Source organism: Cherax quadricarinatus, chromosome 13 (assembly GCF_038502225.1).
Source record: "Cherax quadricarinatus isolate ZL_2023a chromosome 13, ASM3850222v1, whole genome shotgun sequence".
NCBI lineage: Eukaryota > Metazoa > Arthropoda > Malacostraca > Decapoda > Parastacidae > Cherax > Cherax quadricarinatus.
The window spans coordinates 11,977,652-12,003,210 of record NC_091304.1 but is presented as its reverse complement, the minus strand read 5'-3'; the positions used below and the strand labels follow the sequence as shown (position 1 = coordinate 12,003,210).

The following is a 25,559-nucleotide window of genomic DNA, read 5'->3' as shown; positions in this document are numbered from 1 at the left end:
GATTCACATTTTTCTCTTATCCTCAGTATTGCAATTATGTCCACTGGCACATTGGCTTTTCCTCCTCTCAAACTTCCTAACAATTTACTTTGTATGTCCTATAACTTTATCCATACTTTTTATGTTTTTTTTTTTTTTTTTTTTACGTTGACTGGTACTTAGGTACAGTACTTTGCCTTTGCAAATTTAATTTGTGTGCATTTACAACCATTGGCACCTGTGCTAGTTAACATGCCTGTTTATATCTACACTATATGTAAAGTATGCCGCTGTATTCTAAAAGCTGCATTTATCATTATAACTGAGTCTTAACTTATTTGCAGGCATCCACATAAATACAACAGTCCCACACGATGCATACGACACGTCTTATGATGCAATATTTACTTTTTTTGTAACAGGATGGACCCTTAAAGCAGGTATACTCCAAGTGGAAGACTTTGGTCAAATGACTAAAAGAGTTTCCCGATTTGTTCTGCTGAACAAATTCCTCCTTCCCCAATGAAGCTCTTGTACAGTGTGTTAGTTTAGGGAGCATTACACATCTTGTGTTGAAGGGACCCCATGACACTTGATGAAAAATTACATTACCAGTGTAGGGTCTCATTATAATTTCAGTTTTTTACCAGTATGTGTACATATTGTTGACTACTGTCTCTAGTGACCTCTGAGTGGAACAGGTGAATTTTAGGCTGTAGCATAATCTTGACTTTGACTGTGGATGCAGTGATAGGTTTATTACTTGTTGGGAGCATTGAATGGTCAGTACGGATGCAGCACTCTTGTGGATACTTCTATATTTTATAATATTCTTTGGAAGAAGAACTTAGTGTTTGTTACTCATTATAGTATGGTTAACTTTGATGTTGGTGCCTCTTGTACATGTCTCGTTTGATTTTTCAAAGTGGTCAGGGTTTGTTTTATAAAATTTTCATTGTTTTAAATGTCTTGAGATTTGCTAATGCCTTGATATTTGAAGGGTTGTTACTTGTGTAGCTTCCATTTTATCCTGTGAGTGGCCTTATTTACAGGATGATTATTCCAGTGAAATTTAACTTTTTATAGCAATACATCATTCTATAGGTACGGTCTCCAGTCAGGAATGAAGTTCAGGTAGCATCCTGGTGGAGGACCTGAAAAAGACCCTCATTGCAATGTGCCACACTGCCTTTTTTTGTACCCTACCTATTACTTATCTACTTGTGGTGATTTTTTTTTTTGTGTGTGTTTTGGACATTCTTCTCATCCAGTCCAAAGTTTTCCCAGTAATTTTATATGCTTTAATTTTTCTGAGCCAGTCTTCTATGTGATGCTTTGTTGAAAGCTTTTGAGAAGTCGAGCCATCTGTGTATATCACATTATCTAGAAATTTGCCCTTGTCATTGTTTTTGCTCATCATTGAAAGAAATGAGAGCAAGTAATACTGTAATAATAATAATGATAATAAATTTATTTCATTTCTGCCATATACAGGTATGTAAGATAATAAACAAATCTACTCCTACCCCCTATCCCATAACATACTGAACCCCTGCCAGTTTGGGTTTAGGCCAAAAAAAGGGTATGAATGATGCAATTATTCAGATGCTCGAATTACTGTATACAGCACTTGAGAAAAATGAATATCATCAGGGGCTCTTCATAGACCTTCAGAAAGCATTTGATACAGTAGACCACAACATCTTGCACCTAAAACTAGAGCATTATGGGGTCAGAGGACACTCAACTACCTTAGTGGTAGACACCAATATGTACACACAAATGGCATGATCTCCATACTCATCCTATAGTTGTTGGAGTGCCACAGGAAGTGTCCTAGGTCCTCTACTCTTTCTTATTTACATCAATGACCTCCCAAATGCATCGCAACTCTTTAAACCAGTTCTGTCTGCAGATGACACCACTTCTTTTCCCACCCAAACCCGACTATACTTAGTAACACTGTAAGCAGCGAACTACGTAAAATATGAAACTGGATGATGACCAACAAACTTACTCTCAATGTAAACAGAACCTGCTTCAGCTAAACATATCAATAAATGGTTCACCCATTGCAAGATACACTGAGGACAAATTTCTAGGTCTCCACCTTGACTGTAATCTTAAATTTCAGACCCACATTCAGCATATAACTTAAGAAAGTTTCCAAAACAGTAGGTATCCTTTCCAAGATACGATACTATGTACCCCAAAGGGCGCTCCTTACTTTATATCACTCTCTAATACACCCTTACCTCACCTATGGTATTTGTGCTTGGGGATCTACCACAGCCAATCACCGTAAACCTTTAATAACCCATCAAGAAGCAGCAGTGCAGATGATCACAAACTCCTGCACCATACAACACACCCCACCACTCTTCAAAAGCTTGAATTTACTTAATATACAAAATATACACACTTATTAACCCTTTCAGGGTTTTCGACGTACTAGTGCGGCTTACGCACAAGGGTTATTGACGTACAGTACTAGAACGCCTAAATTCTAGCGCCTTCAAATCTAGCGAGAGAAAGCTGGTAGGCCTACATATGAAAGAATGGGTCTGTGTGGTCAGTGTGCGCAGTATAAAAAAAATCCTGCAGATTAGATAGATTTTGCCACCAAAGTGGCTAGTTTATTGTGCACCCCATATCCATCCTGTGGACGGTAGCGCGAGAGCATATGGATACACAAAAGGCCTAGGAACTAGGCCCCAAAGGGTTAACAGGAATACATATGGATTTATATCTACATATCTATAGTTCACTTATCTGTTACAAGCAAATTTAGGAAATTTGCTTAGTATATCTGGTATCTTATTTTCATTAATAAGATATCTTGACATGTCACATAGGTTATTATACTGTCTGTCTCTGTATTCCTCAATAAGTGGACAATTAAGCACATAGTGTTCAAGAGAGTGACCATATGCCTGATCACATAATTTACATTTAGTTTGATCATCATCTGTGTGTCTCCCAAACTGCCAGAAGTACTTGTAACCAAGCCTAAGCCTGGCCACTACAACATCAGTCAGTCTGTTCACATTGCAAGTTGCTCCATAAACATACTTATCTACGTTCATGTTATCATAGTGGGTTATAGATCTACTCAGGCTTCTAACTGCATTCCTATAACAATCATTTTCATTATTTACTTCTCTCCTAATATTATTCCTAATGCTAGACACAGTTATACCAAAGTTATATTCTACATTCTCCTTCTGGATACTCTTCTTGGCTAACATATCAACTTCATCATGAAGGAGTAATCCAATGTGTGATGGGATCCATAGCAATTGTACATTAATTCCTTTGTCCCTAATTTTTGAGTATCTATACCTGGCTTCCCCAATGAGCATGTTGTTGGAGTCATTATATGAGCCAAGAGCCTTCAATGATGACATAGAATCAATAATGATGATAGAGTCAAGCTCGGTGTCATAGGTTAGCTTTAGCGCCATTAGGATTGCAAACAATTCAGTTTGCAGTGTAGACGCCCAGTTGTTAATTCTTATGCCTAACTCAACAAATTTATTATCGTTCTTAACTAGGGAGGTGGCAACAAGAGCAGATGCAGCCCTGCCAGAAGACTCCTGTTTAGATCCATCAGTGTATATAACTTGTGATAACTTGTTACTACCAGCTAGGTGAGAAATTTCTTCTTGAGCAGTTGCTCTAACAAGAGATTTAAGGAAGGGATTACTAGCAATGAGCTTCTTGGGAGGGACTTGTAGGTATGTGATATTAAATGAACACATCTTCCATGGAGGGGTGAAATGCTCTTGTTGCCTACAGTGATACAGTTCATGCAGGTTATAAAACTTAATGCAATTGCACGTTTTCACAATCCATTTAGATCTGTGTGTATTTACCTCTAGACACTTGGTAAGATTCACTGTGACAGTGTCTGGTTCATTTCTCAACATTCTAATACCGAGTACAGTGTTAATTTCAACAATCCTATCACTGATACTAGAAATACCAAGCTCCTTCCTCATGTTAAGAACTTTTGTAGATCTGGGACAGCCAAGAATAATCCCGAGAGCTTCATTTTGCATTAACTCCAAGGGTCGGAGAGAACTTTCTCTAGCTAATATCAACATGGGAGCAGCATAATCAATTAAGGACCTAACATAGGCTATGTACATCATTCTCACGATTCTCACATTAGCACCATAGTTGGGATTGTAGCCAGCAACAGCTTTGAGAGCATTTAGCCTAGCTTTACATTTCTTGTTTAGTTGTGGTATAGTGGATTTGTTAAAGGGTACATCTACACCAAGATATCTGTAAGTTTTAACGTAGCTAATGATTTCACCCTGCAAATAGATGGGTGGGGGATGTCGTTTGCTTGTTAATATCTTAGTTTTAGAGGAAGATATTATGAGGCCTAGTCAATTACAAATTGCTTGAACTTCATTAAGAATGGTATTCATCTTCTTATGCCCTGTTGTATGGATCATGATATCATCAGCATAGCTTATAGCTATATGTTTAGGTGAGGCAGGTAGAGCATTTAGGAGAGCATTAATCAGAATATTAAATAGCATGGGACTAAGAACTCCTCCCTGCGGTGTACCTAAAGACATTTCTTTAGAATCACTTCTGAAGCCTTGGTAAAGGACAGAGGATACTCTATTTGACAGGTATCCTATTATCCAGCAGAGTAAGCTACCACCAATATTCATTTTGGCTAGTTCATGTAGTATAACGGTTCTGTTCGCAATATCAAATGCAGATTTTAGATCAAGAAAAGTGGTAAAACTAGTAGAGGTGTGTGCAGTGAGAAAGGTGGAAATACAGTTCTGCACACTTTTACCTTTCATGAACTCATAGAGGTAGGGGGAAAGTTGGTGTCTGATTCTGTAGTACAGTCTGTTAAGCATCATTCTTTCAAAAGTTTTACAAAGACAACTAGTTAAGGAGATCGGCCTAAATGTATCAGGCTGTTGGGGCTTAGGGATAGGCACAATGAGACTATTGGTCCAGGAAGTAGGAAGAACGCCCTCAATGTAACTGAGATTATACAGTGCCAACAAAGCAGCACACAGTGCGTAATGAGAAAAAAAAAACCTTTGACCGTGTTTTTGGATTAAAACAGCGACTTTGCACTGTATTTTCGTATGATATTAATGGTTGTATTTTAGTTTTCCAGATCTCATTTTATAGAATGGAAGACATATTACAGAAATTGAGATGATTTTGATTGATTTCACAATGAAAGTACCTTGAAATTGAGCTCAAAGTAGCAGAAATGTTCGATTTTTACCTAAGTTCAAAAGTAAACAAATCATGCCAAGCGTCCAGTACATGTCAACTGGTGAGTCTAATATTCTTTCACAAGTGCACTGATATTATTTATACCATTTCTACACTAATGCAGTAGGCTGCATAACAGTAAATCTTCTATTTTTTGTGAGAATAAAAATTCAAAGTGGAAAGCAAAAGAAATATAAGATGGGCCTGCGGACGTGACTAACTTGTTTATTCTGGACCCTATTTTGAAATTGGCATCTTCTGAAATTTGTGTGAAATTCTCAAAATTGCCAATTTCTAACCACTTTATTGGATACTTGAAATTGGTAAATGGGTGGTTTCTTGTACTCATTCGATAGAAAAAATGGAGTTTTAGTGAAATAAATATGATTTTTGTCGACTAGTACGAAGCAATTAGCTGAAAATAGGGCTCAAAGTGGGAGAAATCGCCGATGTTTACACATCGGCGAGACCACTAACTTCACAAGAGCATAATTCCGTAAGTTTTCCATCAAATTTCATACTTTTGGTGTCATTATGATCGGGAAAAGATTCTCTATCATTTCATAAGAAAAAATAATTTTTTTCCGAAAAATTTTCAACCCTGAGAACAAGTTTAGGAGAGGTCCTCTCGACCATGAAAGGGTTAATGTGCCTACTATATACAGAACATTAAACTCCAATATTAACCCTCCACTCAAACTTCTAGACAGCTTCAACAGAACACAAAGGTATAACACAAGGTACAGAACACTTTTTGACGTTCCTCGTGTTCCTCTAACTCGATGCAAAAATGCAATGCACATAAAGGGCCCGAAGATCTGGAACTTTTTGCCTGAAACAGCAAGAGGTCCCCTGCCCACAAATCAATTTAGGGCTATACTCAAAAATCATCTCATCTCTCAATAACAACCATACCCACACTATGCTACCTGGAGTTTACCTGGAGAGAGTTCCTGGGGTCAACGCCCCCGCGGCCCGGTCTGTGACCAGGCCTCCTGGTGGATCAGAGCCTGATCAACCAGGCTGTTACTGCTGGCTGCACGCAAACCAACGCACGAGCCACAGCCCGGCTGGTCAGGAACCGACTTGAGGTGCTTGTCCAGTGCCAGCTTGAAGACTGCCAGGGGTCTGTTGGTAATCCCCCTTATGTATGCTGGGAGGCAGTTGAACAGTCTCGGGCCCCTGACACTTATTGTATGGTCTCTTAATGTGCTAGTGACACCCCTGCTTTTCATTGGGGGGATGTTGCATCGTCTGCCAAGTCTTTTGCTTTTGTAGTGAGTGATTTTCGTGTGCAAGTTCGGTACTAGTCCCTCTAGGATTTTCCAGGTGTATATAATCATGTACGTATCTCTCCCGCCTGCGTTCCAGGGAATACAGGTTCAGGAACCTCAAGCGCTCCCAGTAATTTAGGTGTTTTATCTCCGTTATGCGCGCCATGAAGGTTCTCTGTACATTTTCTAGGTCAGCAATTTCACCTGCCTTGAAAGGTGCTGTTAGTGTGCAGCAGTATTCCAGCCTAGATAAAACAAGTGACCTGAAGAGTGTCATCATGGGCTTGGCATCCCTAGTATTGAAGGTTCTCATTATCCATCCTGTCATTTTTCTAGCAGATGCGATTGATACAATGTTATGGTCCTTGAAGGTGAGATCCTCCGGCATGATCACTCCCAGGTCTTTGACGTTGGTGTTTCGCTCTATTTTGTGGCCAGAATTTGTTTTGTACTCTGATGAAGATTTAATCTCCAAAATATTTGATTATCCCTTAACTGTTAAATCATTATTACAAACTTAAAAATGTATGTTTGTATCATAAATTGTACTACATCATATTAATATCATTTTAATTTTTTTTATTAACACATTGATCATTTCCCACCAAGATAGGGTGGCCCAAAAAAGAAAAACTTTCACCATCATTCACTCCATCACTGTCTTTCAGGAGGTGCGCTTACACTACAGTAATAAAACTGCAACATTAACACCCCTCCTTCAGAGTGTAGGCACTGTACTTCCCATCTCCAGAACTCAAGTCCAGCCTGCCAGTTTCCCTGAATCCCTTCATAAATATTACCTTGCTCATATTCCAACAGCATGTCAGGTCCTAAAAACCATTTGTCTCCATTCGCTCCTATCTAACATACTCATGCTTGCTTGCTGGAAGTCCAAGCCTCTATTCACTTGTCTAGACTTAAGTAGTCTTTAACCCTTTGACTGTTTCAGGCCCCTTTCTGAAACTGTCATTCTATGTCGCTAAATTTTTGAAAAAAAAATTATTTTTTCTTATGAAATGATAGAGAATCTTTTCCCGATGGTAATGACACCAAAAGTTCAAAATTTGGTCGAAAACTCATGGAATTACGCTCCCGTGAAGTTAGCGGTCTCGGCGACATATGCATATCGCCGATTTCGCCGACTTTGAGCCCTATTTTCAGCCAATTCCTTTGTGCCAGTTGACCAAACTCATAGCTATTTCTTTAGAACTCCATTTTATCTATCAGCTGAGTACAAGAAACCTCCCATTTACCAATTTAGACTACCCAATATTGTGGTCAGAAATTGGCAATTTGGCCAATTTCATGCAAACTAAAAAATAGGGTCCAGAATAAACAAGGTAGACATTCTTGGCACTAAAATAACATATCCTCTGTTCATTAGTCACATCTCTAGGCCCCTCTTATATTATTATTGCTTTCTATTTTGATTTTTTATTCATACAAAAAAATACAAAATTTACTGTTATGCAGACTACTGCATTATTGTAAAAATGGTATAAATAATATCAGTGCACTAGTGAAAGAATATTAGACTCCACAGTTGACGTGTATTGGACGTGTGGTGTGATTTGTTTACTCCTGAACATTGGTAAAAATCGAACATTTCCGCTACTTTGAGCTCTGTTTCAAGGACGTTTTCATCTTCAAAGTAATGAAAATCATCTCTATTTCTGTAATATGTTTTCCATTTTATCGCCTAAGACCATGAAAACGCAAATACATCGATAAATACTATACGAAAATACACCTCAAAGTCGGCATTTTAATCCAAAAAAACGATCAGTTTTTTTTTTCTCATTACGCACTGTGTGCTGCAGGATTTTTTTTATGTGGTGCACACTGACCACACAGACCCATTCTCTCACATGTGGGCCTACCAGCTTTCTTCCGCTTGATTTGAAGTCGCTAGAATTATTGAGTATATATACGTCTGAAACACTGGCTCGTAAGACGTATATATACAACCAAAACAGTCAAAGGGTTAAGTATGTACATGTACAGTGGACCCCTGGTTCGCGATGCTGTCGGTATCCGATAAATCCGGTAACCGATGCATTATATCGCAGAAAATTTGCCTCTATTCCCATTACAAAACCCGGTATGCGATACGATTCGTACGAGACGTGTCCATGTGTGGCCTGAACTGAACCGTGTGTGCCAGTGTTTACAAGCCAGCCAGTGTGTGCGCATCTAAGGATACATTCGGTACATTCCATATTATCACTGTTTTTGGTGCTTGTTTCTGCAAAATAAGTCACCATGGGCCCCAAGAAAGCTTCTAGTACCAACCCTTCGAGACAAAGGGTGCTAATGACTATTGAATTGAAGAAAGAGATAGTTGCAAAGTACGAAAGTGGAGTGCGTGTGTCGGAGCTGGTCAGGTTGTATAGTAAACCCCAGTCAACCATCTCTACTATAGTGAGCAGGAAAATGGCAATCAAGGAAGCTGTTCTTGCAAAAGGTGCAACTGTGATTATGAAACAGCGACCGCAAGTGTTAGAAAATGTTGAGAGACTGTTATTGGTGTGAATAAATGAAAAACAGATAGCAGGAGATAGCATCTCTCAAGCGATCATTTGTGAAAAAGCTAGGCAGTTGCATGACGATTTGGTAAAGAAATTGCCTGCAACTAGTAGTGATGCGAGTGAATTTAAGGCCAGCAAAGGTTGGTTTGAAAGATTTAAGAATCGTAGTGGCATACATAGTGTGATTAGGCATGGTGAGGCTGCCAGTTCAGACCACAAAGCGGCTGAAAAATATGTGCATGAATTCAAGGAGTACATAGAGGCTGAAGGATTGAAACCTGAACAAGTGTTTAATTGTGACGAAACAGGCCTGTTTTGGAAGAAATTGCCAAGCAGGACCTACATTACTCATTAGGACTTGCTACCTCAAGTCCTAATGGAGGGGGGATTTCCCTTCTAAACAATAGGTTCAACACTCTCCCCTCCTCCCATCCCATCAATCATCACCAGATCTTCATTAAAGGTAAGTGTCAATTATTCTATTGTTATTATTCTATTGTTATTGTTGTTATTGTAATTATTCTATTGCATTAAACTTAATATTTCATGTGGTAAAAGTTTTTTTTCTTACTTTTGGGTGTCTTGCACAGATTAATTTGATTTCCATTATTTCTTATGGGGAAAATTGATTCGCTTTCCGATAATTTTGGTTTACTATGAGCTCTCAGGAATGGATTAATATCATGAACCGGGGGTCCACTGTATTAGGTTAAGTCTGCTCGAAATGCCTCGGCATGATAGTGGCTTTCTTTGTACCAATCAAATTATGAAATGTAAATGCACATTATAACCTTAGCAAAGAAATAAAGTTTTGATTTTGATAAGATATTTTTTCAACTCAGTGGCCAACTCTCACTGAGGTAGGGTGAGATAAGATAAGATAAGATAAGATTTCGTTCGGATTTTTAACCCCGGAGGGTTAGCCACCCAGGATAACCCAAGAAAGTCAGTGTGTCATCGAGGACTGTCTAACTTATTTCCATTGGGGTCCTTAATCTTGTCCCCCAGGATGCGACCCACACCAGTCGACTAACACCCAGGTACCTATTTGCTGCTAGGTGAACAGGACAACAGGTGTAAGGAAACGTGTCGGAATGTTTCCACCCGCCGGGAATCGAACCCAGGCCCTCCGTGTGTGAAGCGGGCGCTGATCCACCAGGAGGCCTGGTCACAGACCGGGCCGCGGGGGCGTTGACCCCCGAAACTCTCTCCAGGTAAACTCCAGGTTTAGCCACCAGGCCACCGGGGCACCTAAAATATACACAAACTGTAAAATATACACACACTGTCACCATTCACTCTATCACTGTCTTTCCAGAGGCCTGCCAATACCACAGTTCAGATGCCCCTCCAACCTGCAAATACCCAGTCCCTCCTTTTGAGTGCAGGCACTGTACTTCCTGTCTCCAGGACTCAGATCTGGCTAACCAGTTTTCCTGAATCCCTTCTCAAATGTTGTATTTCTCACATTCCACCAGTAATAAATCTGTCCTTCAGAGTCAATGTTCTCTATTTTACAATTTATTTTTATCACTTAGAACTTTGCGCATTTTCACATCTGCAGAGCGTCATTCAGTCGCTGCCTTCTTATATTTTGTAATTTTTGTAATTTTGGCATTTTAGTCACCTTTTATGACATTTATGGCTTATGAAGGAAGAATTCTTTTACAAGTCCCCATGAAGAAGAAAGGAAAATAAATAACAAGAACTATTAAGGAACTAGGAGAAAACTCAGAGGGGTGTGTATACATATACATTCAAAGTTTATTCTCTATAAAGATTACAATGCTGAATTTACAGAATTTGGTTGTTGTGTGGTTTACATGTAGTTAAATAATGATTACAGAGTGTACCACTAGAACGCCTAGCATGGCTAGGCATTTCGGGCAGACTTAGTTTAATTCTTTATTTTAAAATATTACAAATTATGAGGTAAGTTGGTATTATGGCTAAGTGACTAAATACTAGTTTGTGAGTTTAGCAATGTGAATGCTTTTGTTTTGGCACAGTACATAGTTTCAGTATTGGAGTATCATAGGATTCATTATTTTAAGATTGAGATTAATATTTCTGTTTATGGTCAAATGGGTGAGTGAGTGTAAGTGTGAACCACCAGATGGTATTCGTGTAGTTAGTTGATGGGGTGTATCAGGGAGATAAGATGTTTTCTAATGGTAGTTTTGAAGGTGATGAATGTGTCTGCAGTTCTAGAGTTCTCAGGTAGGGTGTTCCAGATTTTAGGGCCTTTGACATACATTGAATTTTTGTAAAGGTTTAGTTGGACACGGGGAATGTCGTAGAGATGTTTGTGTCTGGTGTTATGCCTGTGGGTTCTGTCACAACTATCAAGAAAGAGTTTTAGGTCAAGGTTGATATTGGAGTTTAAGGTCCTGTAGATGTAGATTGCACAGTAGTAAGTGTGGATGTACTGAACAGGGAGTAAGTTTAGATCTATGAAGAGTGGGGGGGTGTGTTGCCAGGGATGGGATTTAGTGATTATTCTTACTGCAGCTTTTTGTTGGGTTATTATTGGCTTTAGGTGTGTTGCTGCAGTTGATCCCCAAGCACAAATAGCATAGGTGAGGTATGGATAAATAAGTGAGTGGTATAGTGTGAGAAGGGCATTTTGTGGCATGTAGTATCGTATCTTGGAGAGGATCCCAACCGTTTTGGATACTTTTTTGGTTATGTGTTGGATATGGGTGCTGAAATTCAGGTTGCTGTCAAGGTATAGGCCTAGGAATTTGCCCTCATTATGTCTGGTAACTAGAGTGTTGTCGATCTTAATGTTAATTTGTGCATCTCCTGCTCAGCTACCATGTACATGTACTACATGCTTGTGTAGTGTGATGTAAGTGCAAGTAAAAGTAAGAAGAAACATGTATATCTTTTATCTTTTGTGTTTATGAAACAAAAAGAAAAATATTCAGTAATCCTACAATTGTGTAAAACAATTACAGAATGATGGATTTTTTTTTTTTGGGGGGGGGTCACCCTGCCTCAGTGGGAAATGGGAAAGTGGGTCATCCTGTCTCAGTGGGAAATGGGAAAGTGGGTCATCCTGCCTCAGCGGGAAATGGGAAAGGGGTCGTCCTCGACAAGGTTGGAGAGAGGGGGTAAAGGAGGTTTTGTGGGCAAGGGGCTTTGACATCCAGCAAGCATGCGTGAGCATGTCAGATAGGAGCGAATGGAGACGAATGGTATTTGGAACCTGACGAGCTGTTGGAGTGTGAGCAGGATAATATTTAGTGAAGGGATTCAGGGAAACCGGTTATTTTTATATAGCTGGACTTGAGTACTGGAAATGGGAAGTACAATGCCTGCACTTTAAAGGAGGGGTTTGGGATATTGGCAGTTCGGAGGGATATGTTGTGTATCTTTATATGTATATGCTTCTAAACTGTTGTGTTCTGAGCACCTCTGCAAAAACAGTGATAATGTGTGAGTGAGGTGAAAGTGTTGAATGATGATGAAAGTATTTTCTTTTTGGGGATTTTCTTTCTTTTTGGGTCACCCTGCTTTGGTGGGAGATGGCTAACTTGTTAAAAAAAATTATATATATATATATATATATATATATATATATATATATATATATATATATATATATATATATATTTATATATATATATATATATATATATATATATATTTATATATATATATATATATATATATATATATTTTTTTTTTTTTTTTTTTTTCAACAAGTCGGCCGTCTCCCACCGAGGCAGGGTGACCCAAAAAAGAAAGAAAATCCCCAAAAAGAAAATACTTTCATCATCATTCAACACTTTCACCACACTCGCACATTATCACTGTTTTTGCAGAGGTGCTCAGAATACAACAGTCTAGAAGCATACACATATAAAGATACACAACATATCCCTCCAAACTGCCAATATCCCAAACCCCTCCTTTAAAGTGCAGGCATTGTACTTCCCATTTCCAGGACTCAAGTCCGACTATATGAAAATAACCGGTTTCCCTGAATCCCTTCACTAAATATTACCCTGCTCACACTCCAACAGATCGTCAGGTCCCAAGTACCATTCGTCTCCATTCACTCCTATCTAACACGCTCACGCACGCTTGCTGGAAGTCCAAGCCCCTTACCCACAAAACCTCCTTTACCCCCTCTCTCCAACCCTTTCGAGGACGACCCCTACCCCGCCTTCCTTCCCCTATAGATTTATATGCTTTCCATGTCATTCTACTTTGATCCATTCTCTCTAAATGACCAAACCACCTCAACAACCCCTCTTCTGCCCTCTGACTAATACTTTTATTAACTCCACACCTTCTCCTAATTTCCACACTCCGAATTTTCTGCATAATATTTACACCACACATTGCCCTTAAACAGGACATCTCCACTGCCTCCAACCGTCTCCTCGCTGCTGCATTATATTATATTATAATTATATTATATTATAATTTATTTATTTATTTAAAAAAAGAAGAAGCACTTACACCATCACTCCATCACTTTCTTGCCAGAGGGGTGGTGATACTACAGTTCAAAGCTACAAATATTTCCTTCCCTCTTTCAGAGTTCAGGCACTGTACTCTCTACCTCCAGGACTCAAGTCTGGCTAACTGGTTTCCCTGAATCCCTTCATAAATGTTATTTTGCTCTCTCTTTTTTTTTCTCTTTCTTTTTCTCTTTCACTTTCTCTGTTTTTCTCTTTTTTTTTACACAGGGTTTGACAAGGTTAAGGATCCCTAGCTTTATTGACAAGCTATTTACAGGTTAAGGATTCCTAACTTGATTGACAAGCTAAGAGCTGTTACCTACATCAGCTCATTTGAAAGCATTTTTATTGTTACGATACATACAAGTAGGGAACAGGATGAAGTTGGAGCCATCTGTGGGCCCACATTTTCATTTGATCAGCTGACTTTACCTCGTTGACATCGTGAATTAATCTATGTCTGCTCGAAATGCCTAGCCATGCTAGGCGTTCTAGTGGCCCCCTCTGTAATTAGTATTTTATAACATGTAAACCACACAATACCCATAACCTGTAAACCCCACATTGTAACTCTTATAGAGAATAAACTTGAATTGAATGTGTTCCATACTTGAGTCATCCTGGGGATAAATGATCTCAGTATAGAAGCTTGCTTCATGCTGTTCTCAGTCTCTGTCTGTCTCTGTCTCTCTCTCTCTGTGTCTGTCTCTGTCTCTCTCTCTCTCTGTCTGTCTCTGTCTCTCTGTGTCTGTCTCTGTCTCTCTCTCTCTGTGTCTGTCTCTCTCTGTCTCTTCTCTCTGTCTCTCTGTCTGTCTGTCTCTCTGTCTGTCTCTCTGTCTCTGTCTCTCTCTGTCTCTCTGTCTCTCTCTCTCTCTGTCTCTCTCTCTCTCTGTCTCTCTCTCTGTCTCTCTCTCTGTCTCTCTCTGTCTCTCTCTCTCTGTCTCTCTCTCTCTCTCTCTCTCTCTCTGTCTCTGTCTGTCTCTCTCTCTCTCTGTCTCTCTCTGTCTCTCTCTCTCTCTCTCTCTGTCTCTCTCTCTCTGTCTCTCTGTCTCTCTCTCTCTCTCTGTCTCTCTCTCTCTCTCTGTCTCTCTCTGTCTCTCTCTCTCTCTCTCTCTCTCTCTCTCTCTCTGTCTCTCTCTGTCTCTCTCTGTCTCTCTCTGTCTCTCTCTCTGTCTCTCTCTCTCTCTCTCTGTCTCTGTCTCTCTCTCTCTGTCTCTCTCTCTCTGTCTCTCTCTCTGTCTCTCTCTCTCTGTCTCTCTCTCTCTCTCTCTCTCTCTCTCTCTCTCTCTCTCTCTCTTTTGCTCACATTCATGCACACGCACACACACTATGTATGCACATGAAAATCTAATATAATATTTACTATTATCCCCAGATGGTGAGGGGATGCCCAAGCAAGTAGAACCAGCAGAGGTAGAAGCGGCTCCTACCAGGTCCATGGCTCCTGAGATGAAGGTTAGACTATGTATTTTACTGAAAGAGAATGAATGGTTGCAGGAATTGGAGAAATCATCAAGTGGTGGAGATAAAGGAGGAAAACAAAAATAATTTGGTTTAGTGAAATAAGTGAGAATCAGTTGAGATTAGATAAAAGGGGAAAAAGATGAGCAGGTTACAATATTCTCATATAAACAGTCATCTTGTAATTTTTCTCATTATTTTTATTTACATTTGTTACTATTTTTGTTATTCATGTAATTTTTATTACACTGGCCATCTGCCATTGAGGTAGGGGGACTCCCCCCCCCCCCAAATAAAAAGCACATTCACTGTAACTTGTTCAATTGCTATCTTGCCAGAAGCATACTGACATCACTGTTCAGATAGCCCTCTTAAGGGGGGCTAGTATATTGGTCCATATGTGGTCTATTATGGTTGCACTTGTCTCTGTGAGCCTGGTTGGTTTAGTTATTGTTGATATGAGAAGTGTGTTGTTCATATTATTGATGAAATCAGTTACAGGCTGATCATCTAGTAGGCCAAGGTTGATATTGAAGTCTCCAGCTAAGAGAAGGTGGTGCTTGTTCATTTGTCGGTTAGTTATTAGTGCCTTTAATTTCTCACTGAAATTTGGGATGTTTGTGTGGGATATCCGGTAAATGGCACCGATTGTTATAGGCGTCTTAAGGTTTTTTTATAGTAAAATTAGCAAAAATGTATTCCCCATATTCATCACTAAAGCAAGTGGTGCTAATACAAGATAGTTGGTTAGAGAAATAGATTGCAATACCACCCCCAACTTGGTATGGTCTGCAGTTGTGGATTGCTGTGTATCCTGGTAGAGGGTAGATATCTGTTGTGTCCTGCTTAAGCCAAGTCTCAGTAAGAATAATGCAGGAGAAAGGTGTCTTTAGCGACTCAAGGAGTGCCAGGAGGTCATCATAGTGTTTGCTTAAGGACCTGATGTTGTAGTTAAGAACTGATAGACTTTTAGCACTGCTTAGGATAGTGCTGGCTTGTGATGCTGTGTAATAAAGGCAGTTACTTTCCAGTAGGTTTTGATTGGGTGTTAGATTATGGAGGTTTAGATCAGGGTCAATGTGATCAATCATCTTCTAGGTTTAAATTGTGGCTATTTATAAACATAATTGTGAGTTGTGGTAGCCTGCAGGCTACCACTACTTGCCTCTCACCCTACATTAAGACTACAAATATTTTAAGATAAGTAATGAGTGTACTGTATGTGCATTTTACTTTTTTTATTGTTTTTTTTATGTCTAATTCTATTGATAATACAGTAGGACCCCATATCCTCCGGGGATACATTCCAGGGACCTGCCATGGATACTGAAACTGTGGATAAATAAATAAATAGTAATAATAATTAAATTTTATTTCTTTCCTAAGGTTACATGTGTTTACATTTCATAATTTGATTGGAACAAAGAAAGCCACTATCATGCTGAGGCATTTCGGGCAGACTTAATAGTAGCTACCCCTATACAGTGGTACCTCGGGATATGAACAGCCCAAAATTCGAACAGTTATGTAAGTGTATTTATGGAAGTGCTTTTGTAAGTGTATTTTTGAGGGTCTGAAATGGATTAATCTAATTTACATTATTCCTTATGGGAACATATTCATTCGGTATCGGCACTTGAACAGCCTTCTGAAACGAAATAAATTTGTATCCCAAGGTACCACTGTATATAAGTCCTATACATACCTATTACAAAGTTTAATTAATAAATTATGCACAATAAGTGCAGAATTATCACTTTTTTCACTGATGGGAAGCACTTCATGGCTTCTCGTAGGCTTTCAAGAGCTGCCAGCTTCTCTACTTTGTGCTTTGGGGCCAATATTATGCAAAATTAAGAAGTATTTTTGGCCCACAGTAAACTGTGGATAACTGAAACCATGATAGTGAATTAGTGGATACGGGGGTTCTACTATATATGATAGTGTAAACTTGTTATCAGGCATTTATGCGCATTTAAGTGATAAAAGGGTGATTTGCTTTACAGCAATAGCCTGGAACCTATCCTGCTATATAAGTGGTGCCCTCCTGTAGGTTAATCTTTGATGGTTTATTCTTCTATGCAATGATGGATTACAGTTTTAATAAAGTTTTTCTTTCAAAACTAAATTGTAAAAATTTAAATTTTTAACTCTTATTTTGTAAACTTTAATTGTTTTTTTAACCTCTGCCTTTCCAGGATGACGATGTATCACCCTGGACAGTACCAGTGGGTATATGCGAGCGAATTAATTGGGCTCTGTCACTGCCTCTTGTTGCCCTCCATCACTTCACTACCCCAGACTGCCGCAGGGAGCGTTTCCGTCGCTGGCACCTCATCACATTTATCATGAGCATGATCTGGATTGCTGCCTATTCATATGTCATGGTCTGGATGATAACAATCATTGGTATGTTATGTGTATACGTTACACAGTACAGTACAATACAATACAGTTTTATTTCTTTGGAAATGTTATAATGTGCGATTTACATTTTACAAAATGTTAAGTACAGAGAAAGCCACTAACATGCCTGAGTATTTTGGGCAGACTGATAATAATGTTTACTCACTACTTAAAACTAGACATAATATACAGCCTCTCCTCACTTAGCGACGTACTCATTTACCAATGCCTCAGACTTGCTACGGGCTCTCTGTCCAGCATTCATACCTAAATAATGTATATTAGAGCTGGTTTCCTCTATGTATTCTGTTTATTTCACTATACAGTACACTACTGAATAAACATTTAAAAATATACACCAGAAATGTTATAAATGATGCAGTGGTGACATTAAAACAATATCAAAGATGGTTGACACAAACTTACTACCATTATATTATGCTCCTCACTGAGTGATGAATTCGTTTAATGATGTGGTCTCAGGAGTGGAACTCCGTCATTAAGTGAGGAGAGGCTGTATTGACATAATGTGATCACATTCAGTGTTTTAATGATTGTGAAGAATATATAGTTTTCACATATTTAGCTGATGTTGGGGTATGTTAGGGAGGGAAGGTGTTTTTTTAATGGTAGTTTTGAAGATGCTGACTAAGACAGTGGCTTTGGAGATTTCCAGCAGAGTTTTCCTGATTTTGGGCCCTTTTATATACAATGAATTTTTACAGACATTTCACCAAATCAAATCAAATCTAAGTTTATTCTCTATAAGGATTACAATGCAGGGTTTACAGATTTTGGTTATTGTGTGGTTTACATGTAGTAAAATAATAATTACAGAGGGGGCCACTAGAACACCTAGCATGGCTAGGCATTTCGGGCAAACTTAGATTAATTCTTAACCCTAAATTATAACAAATTGTGGAGTAAGCTGACTAAATACTAAGTGACTAAATACTAAGTGACAGATACTAATTTGTGAGTTTAGCAATGTGAATGCTTTTGTTTTGGCACAATACATAGTTTCTATATTGGAGTATCACAGGCAAACTTATGACTAGCTTGGAATCATTATTTTAAGATTAGGATATGTATTTCTGTGCTTATAGTCAAATGGGTGAGTGAGTGAGTGAGTGAGTGAGTGAGTGAGTGTAAATGTGGACCACCAGGTGGTTTTTATGTAGTTAGTTGATGGGGTGTATCAGGGAGATAAGATGTTGTCTAACAGTAGTTTTGAAGGTGATGAATGTGTCTGCTGTTCTAGAGTTTTCAGGTAGTGTTTTCCAGATTTTAGGGCCTTTGACACAGGGCCTTAGGGCCTCTGACACCAGACATGGATATGCCATAGAGATTTTTGTGCATAGGATTATGTCTATGGGTCCTGTTGCCACTATCAAGAAAGTGCTTCAGGTCAGGATTAATATTAGAATTTAATGTTCTGTAAGTGTAGGATGCAAAGTAATAAGAGTGAATGTTTTGTATAGTGAGTAGATTTAGGTCTTTGAAGAGTGGGGGAAGGGGGTGTTGTCTGGTAGTGGACTGTATAATCATTCGTACTGTGGCCTTTTGTTGAGTCGTTATTGGCTTAAGATGATTTGCTGTTGTGGATCCTCAGGCACAAATAGCGTAGGTGAGGTAGGGGTAGATCACTGCATAGTACAATGTAAGTAGTGCTGTTTGTGGTACATAATAACTTATCTTAGAGAGGATGCCAATGGTTTTGGACACTTTTTGTTCTGTGTTGGTTATGGGTGTTGAATTTCAAGTTGCTATCAAGGTGCAGACTCATAAATTTTCCCTCATGTTTAGCAATAGAGTATTATTAATCATAATGTTTGGTTGGCTGTTACTTGCTTTGCTCCCAAACATAATGTAGAAGGTTTTGTCAGTGTTAAATCTAAGTTTATTGGTAGCCATTCAGGTTGATATTTTTAAGAGCTCTTCATTAACAATGTTGTTGAGTGATGCTGGGTTTGGGTGGGAGATGACCAAAGTTGTGTTGTCAACAAAGAGAATAGGTCTAAGTTCTTGCGATACATTTGGAAGATCATTGATGTATAAACGGACAGGTAGGGAGCCAAAGATGCTTCCTTGTGGAACGCCAGTGTCGAGGGGTCTTGATGAAGAGGGTGTGTCCTTAATAGAGATGTACTGCTGTCTGTTAGTAAGGTAAGACTATGTATGCAGATGCATGGCCTCTGATACCATAATGATCAAGTTTGTGAAGTAGGATACTGTGGTCTGCTGTATCAAAAGCTTTCCTTAGGTCGATAAAGAGCCCTAGTGGATATTAATTTTTTCAGATGCTGTGTAAAGTAGGTGCTTTTGTTTCTCCTGAAGCCAAACTGGCAGGGGTTGAGAATCCTTTGTGATGTTATAAAGGAGTATATATCTTGTGTATGAGTTTCTCAAAGATTTTGGATAGCAAAGGCAAGTTTAATATTAGCCAATGCACGTTGTTTACATCTGTTGGGTCTCCACCTTTGTGTATTGTACTACCTCTTGCTATTTTAAGTAATGTTGGTAAAGTGCTGGTTTCTAGTGATTTGTTAAAAAGTAAGTTAATGGTGGGTGCAAGGACTTGAGTCACTCATTTGTACGATAGTGGTGGGACGTGAGCTAGATTTCCTGATTTATTTCTTGGTGAATTAATAATCAGGGTGACTTCATTGGGCTCAGTTGGAGCAAGATAGAGGGATGGTGGGAAGTTACCTTCTAAGAAATCACTCACTTAGGTATTGGTATTTTCTAGATTTGATCCTGTGTTTGAGAAGTTTGGGATGTTAGGACAATATCTCTAGTTTTGTTCAGCTTTTGGGTGACCAGGATCTGAGAGTGTCTTCCAGGTTTTTTATATCTCCTCTTGTTTCAGTGAATCTATTAGAATAGTACAATTGCTTGGACTTTCTTATAAGTTTGGTGAGGACTGTTCTAAGTTCTTTAGTTATTTAGCCCCATCTATAGTGTTTTTCATATTGATATTTCCCATCAATGGATCTTAGAATGCTGTTAGTAAGCCACAGGCAACTTAGCCATTTATTGGTTATCTGTTTATTTTTTATGGGACAGTGTTGTGCAGTCTGTATTTTGTTTAGAAATGTCTATCCATTTATCAGTACCATTGGCATTAGAGAATTCTGTAGGCCAGTCAGCTGAGCTTAGCTCTTCAATGAAGTTATTAATTGATGCTTCATCATGGAGCCGAAAAGAGATCTTGCTATATTCCATTGGTTGCTTAGAAATGTTAGGTGGAAAGTGGGATAGTGGTTAGTAGTGTTGTCTGTGATTATCCCAGATTTGAGGGGAGCTAGTATATTTGTCTGTATGTGGTCAATTATGGTTGCACTTGTTTCAGCCTTGTTGGTTTGGTTATGGCTAGTATGACTAGTGAAATCAGTTACTGGTTGGTCATCTGCTATGCCAAGGCTAATGTTGAAGTAAAAGAATTCACTGCTAAACGAATTCGTCGCTAAATGAGGAGCATACTACAATGGTAGTGGATTTGTGACAACTATCTTTGATGTTGTTTTAATATCACCTTTGCACCATTTATAACATTTCTGGTATATTTTTAAATGTTTATACAACAGTGTACTGTATATTGTAATAAACAGAATTGAGGAAATCAGCTCTAATATACATTATTTAGGTATAAATACTGGTCAGAGAGCCCGTTGTAAGTCCGTGGCGTCAGTGAACAAGTACGTCGCTAAGTGAGGAGAGGCTGTAGTATTTAGATTAGCAATGGCATTATGTGGTATCATGGTACATTATGTGGCTAGTAATGGTTGTTGGTTCAGTGCAGCATTGGTTTAATGTTTAATATGGGTATAATAATAATGTTGGTTCATTACAGTATGTACTTTGTATGGTTGGCCATATTCTTAATAACGTATCACAAAGATATTAATCTCAATATTTTGACCAAGATTTGCACAAGCATTTTTTTTTTTAATTTTTAATTATATAAGGCAGATAAAAATTGACTTAAGTTGTAATTTTCAGGATTGCATATTATAGATAGCACAGTACAGTAGTAAATTTAGGTTAACTTTGAAATTAACTGAAATTTTTCCAGGTTTCACTTTGGGCATCCCTGACACCGTCATGGGTCTAACACTCATTGCTGTTGGTGTGTCTGCTCCTGATGCTCTTTCATCTCTCTGTGTTGCCAAGCAGGGTAAGTATCCATTTGGATATATACCCAAATAAAGTGAATAGCTACCTGGAGTATAAGAGGGTAATAGATCAAGAATGCATAATTATGCCATAGGATAAGTGGCAAAGCATGAGAATTCACCATTTCTTGGTAGATGGTGTGCACTTAATAAACTCCAGACCTCTGGATGTATTAGTAGTATTGGGCAAAAGGTAGCCATGCAATGGCTACCTTTAAGTGGCCAAACAGAATAGCAGTCATGGAGGAAATGTAATGCTGGAGGCTCATTCCTCCAACATCCCAGATAGAAGTATAATGTGTCATAGCCTGGCTTACATATCAGATCAATCCATAACCACTTCATGACATGCAAGGAATATATGGAGGCAGGTTAAGTGGCTCTCAAGGGTAGATACATAAAAAAATAATTTGGATATATCTTGCTGCAGGTTTTGGAGACATGGCAGTCAGCAATGCCATTGGGAGCAACGTGTTCGACATCCTTCTTTGTCTGGGTTTTCCCTGGTTCCTTAAAACTGCTGTCATCTACCCTGGTACCATTGTTCCGGTTGAGAGTAGAGGTAAAGCACTTGTATCTCTCTTATACTATCATATTGTTATTCTGTAGAGAACATACTATTCTAAATTGTGAATTGTACATATATATACGGCATTTCTAACTATTATTTTATATCTTGGTATATATGTACATACAGTACCTGGAGTTTACCTGGAGAGAGTTCCGGGGGTCAACGCCCCCGCGGCCCGGTCTGTGACCAGGCCTCCTGGTGGATCAGAGCCTGATCCAATACATTGAATGTGTAATTGATTTCTTCTTTCAACAAACCAGCTGTATCCCACTGAGTCAGAGTGGCCCAAAAAGAAAAACGAAAGTTCCTTTTCTAAAATTTAGTAATATATACAGGAGAAGGGATTACTTGCCCCCTGCTCCTGGCATTTTAGTTGCCTCTTACAACACGCATGGCATACGGAGGAAGAATTCTGTTCCACTTCCCCAAGGAGATAAAAGGAAATAAACAAGAACTAGTACGGAAATAGAGGAAAACCCAGATGGGTGTGTACAGTAGGGCCCCACTTATATGGCAGGTTAGGTTCCAGGCTACCGCCTTGAAGCGACACGCCATTTTTTCCCCTTATAAATGCCAAACAAGTTTGCACTAACTTACATGAAGTCAGTAATAGAACTAGACATTAAAATACACAATAAAAAGTAAAATACACAGTACACCCATTACTTACCTTAAAATATTTGTAGTCTTAATGTAGGGTGAGAGGTGAGTCGTATTTATTTGTAGGAAGTCAGGTGTTGTAGCTTTGTTTTATATTTATATTTATCTGTTTTGGTTCATGTCATGTGAATTGTGATGGTTAAACATGTTTGTTATGATATATATTTTTCATTTGGGTCTCCCTGCCCTGATGGGAAATAGCCAGTATGATAAAAAATAAGGATTATTTGGGTTCTAGTTAAAGGATTACTTTTGTCTGGCAAAAATACAAATAAGTTGAAATGCACAACTCCACTGAATACCTTTTATCTTTACAGGTCTGACGTACTCGACCATCTCGCTCTTCTCAACGGTGATTTTTTTGATCATTGCCACTCACATGAATGGCTGGAAGCTAGACAAGAAATATGGAGTGGTGCTCATGTTTTGGTATCTCATTTTTATGGTATTTGCCAGCCTGTATGAGCTCAATGTCTTTGGCTACCTCAATCCACCTGAGTGCTCAAGCCCTTATTGAGCTCACCCACTAAAGCTTAAGGGTATTTATATCAAGCCTACTAGGATTTTCAATGTCATTTGCATATGCTGCAATTATTTTTGAGGCATTGCAGTATTTATGGTTGTGAATTTTGTTTTGAAACTAGAGAGTATGCATTATACATAATAAATAATTATTTATTGCTATGGAAACTGGATATATATATATTTATTTTAATTTGAATGTGAAAATATTTACAGTTTCATATTTAATCTTATCTTAAGCCTTTAGTGAAATGCATAATGAAAGATCTTTCAGTAGAATAAATACTGAAAGTAATACATATTTAAAGACCTATACAGGTATTGTATTTCAAAAGTTTAATGCGGAAATAGGTTTATCTTTAAGACGTCTGAGAGTTCAAAGCTGTTAAGAAAAATCTTAAGATTTTATTTGATATCCTTCCAATAGATCAGAGAATTTTATTGTATAGTTTCTTTATAGAGTGGAATCCTGAACAGATGCTGAGAATGTTATGTTTTGCCTTCTTGCAGTGATAGTTTTGATATACCATAAATGAGTAGAATCTTTGTATTTGTCACCAGCATGCTTCCAACACAAAGATCAATTTCTTGTCCTTCATGTTCAAATTTAATATACCAAAAGCTTGAGCATTTGTATGTGACAAGGATATTTTTTAACTTTTTTTCTGAGAGATACTGTCAAAAAACATGGTAATAATGTTCCTTAAAAAGGTGTGTTACCCAAAACTTTGTTAATAAGCAAAATGAAGATCATACAAGAGAAATGGAGTGAACGTTCGTGACATTTAGGAAAAATAAAGTTAAAATTTTTGTAATTCATCAAAAAATAATAGTTTTAGATTCCATACATAGTTGTTGCATGTTGATCTGGAAATACTGTATCAAAGTGCGAGCATTGCCAAAAAATATGAAAAAAATCCCAGAATAGCGAGAAAAGTATCAAGTTATTATCACTGTTGTTATTGGGTTTAAGGGCTGTGATGGTCCAGGCTGTTGAGTTCATCTCACTGTTATGAAATTGACTACCACAAGGCTTTTGTAAATATAAACTATTTAATTCGTGTTAATAATTTTATTTAAATAAAAAATTAAAATACAGTATCATTTTTCTCATTTTATCAATGCTAGAAATAAGAGTAGGGAGGGAGAAGGGAGAGAAGAGCAGTTTATGAACATTGCCTGCAGAGGAAGGTCACTTTACACATACACACTTGTTTATTTTTCACAAAATATGTTTATCAACTAAACTGATGCGGTGTGTACAGTAGGTACTATATACACATTATATTCAGCTTCCCCTCAATTTAGCCCTCATAATGCAAAATTAGGGAAGCAGAGGGCATATAAATACTGTGCGGGTGGAAGTCTCTCATGGATAGGTCCAAAATATGAATTGAGAATCTGACTTGTTTATTTTCACAAAATACAAGTTAGACGAACAAAACATGCATATTGTATATAAAGTAGGTACTGTATTCACATTTTCTCTAGTTTTCTCTCATTTTAGCCCTGATTATGCAAGTGGATGGATGCAGAGGATACTGTACAGATTTTGGTGGAGTCCATCCAGTATCCTTGCATTTTAGCATTGATGGTGCATAAATATGAAAGCACAGCATGTATTGACTGCTTTACAGAAAATATCTGATTTGGTTATATCTGTTAGTTAGACCTATGACTCCTGTGGTGATAAATAGTATACATCAGTATCAGCAGTTTCTCAAAGAATATGAAAGCACTGCATGTGTTAACTGCTGATGTAGAAGAAAAACACCAGGAACACTGCTCTTATTGGTGTGCAGGTCGATGCAGAGAATGCTATTGTGACTCCAAATAAAAGTTTTTGATGACTATACCACAGGATTATCCCTTCACAGCTATTTTTTTCTTTAATATTTTTTCACACTTAGCAATTGCCAACATTTACAACAATTGTATACATACACCTAGAGTAGGTAATTTATTGTTAAAGGCAAAGGAATGTGTAATTACACTGGAATTATGGCTTACTAGCCATTGTGCAATGCCTTCTAGTTACTGTATTTACCTATAAATTTTTGGTGTGCTATACAAGCATCCTCCCATGCTGCTCGAAATGGGGGTAGTGATGTGTTGAAAATGTGCTGCTCACTCACGTGTTATTTGATGATCTTCTGTGCTTATTAAAATATATTTACAGTTCTTGTTGCTCATAATAAACCTAGAAGCTAGAGATCTGGTTTGTAGAAAACTTGTTATTGTATGCC

The 25,559-nt window shown here is 38.2% G+C and overlaps 1 protein-coding gene across 8 annotated transcripts in view; it reads left to right on the top strand.

Moving 5' to 3' along the window:
• LOC128688654 (probable sodium/potassium/calcium exchanger CG1090) overlaps positions 1-24,414 on the top strand; it is a 272,867-nt gene extending 248,453 nt beyond the window's left edge. For all 8 annotated transcript variants that reach the window (XM_070084516.1, XM_070084513.1, XM_070084515.1 and 5 more), the window contains 5 exons: positions 14,894-14,973; positions 17,178-17,388; positions 21,461-21,562; positions 21,991-22,122; positions 23,109-24,414. In XM_070084516.1, coding sequence (XP_069940617.1) covers positions 14,894-14,973; positions 17,178-17,388; positions 21,461-21,562; positions 21,991-22,122; positions 23,109-23,308 — 725 coding nt within the window. In that variant the 3' untranslated portion in view covers positions 23,309-24,414. The remainder of the gene's footprint in view (positions 1-14,893; positions 14,974-17,177; positions 17,389-21,460; positions 21,563-21,990; positions 22,123-23,108) is intronic.
• Positions 24,415-25,559: the final 1,145 nt, after the last annotated feature.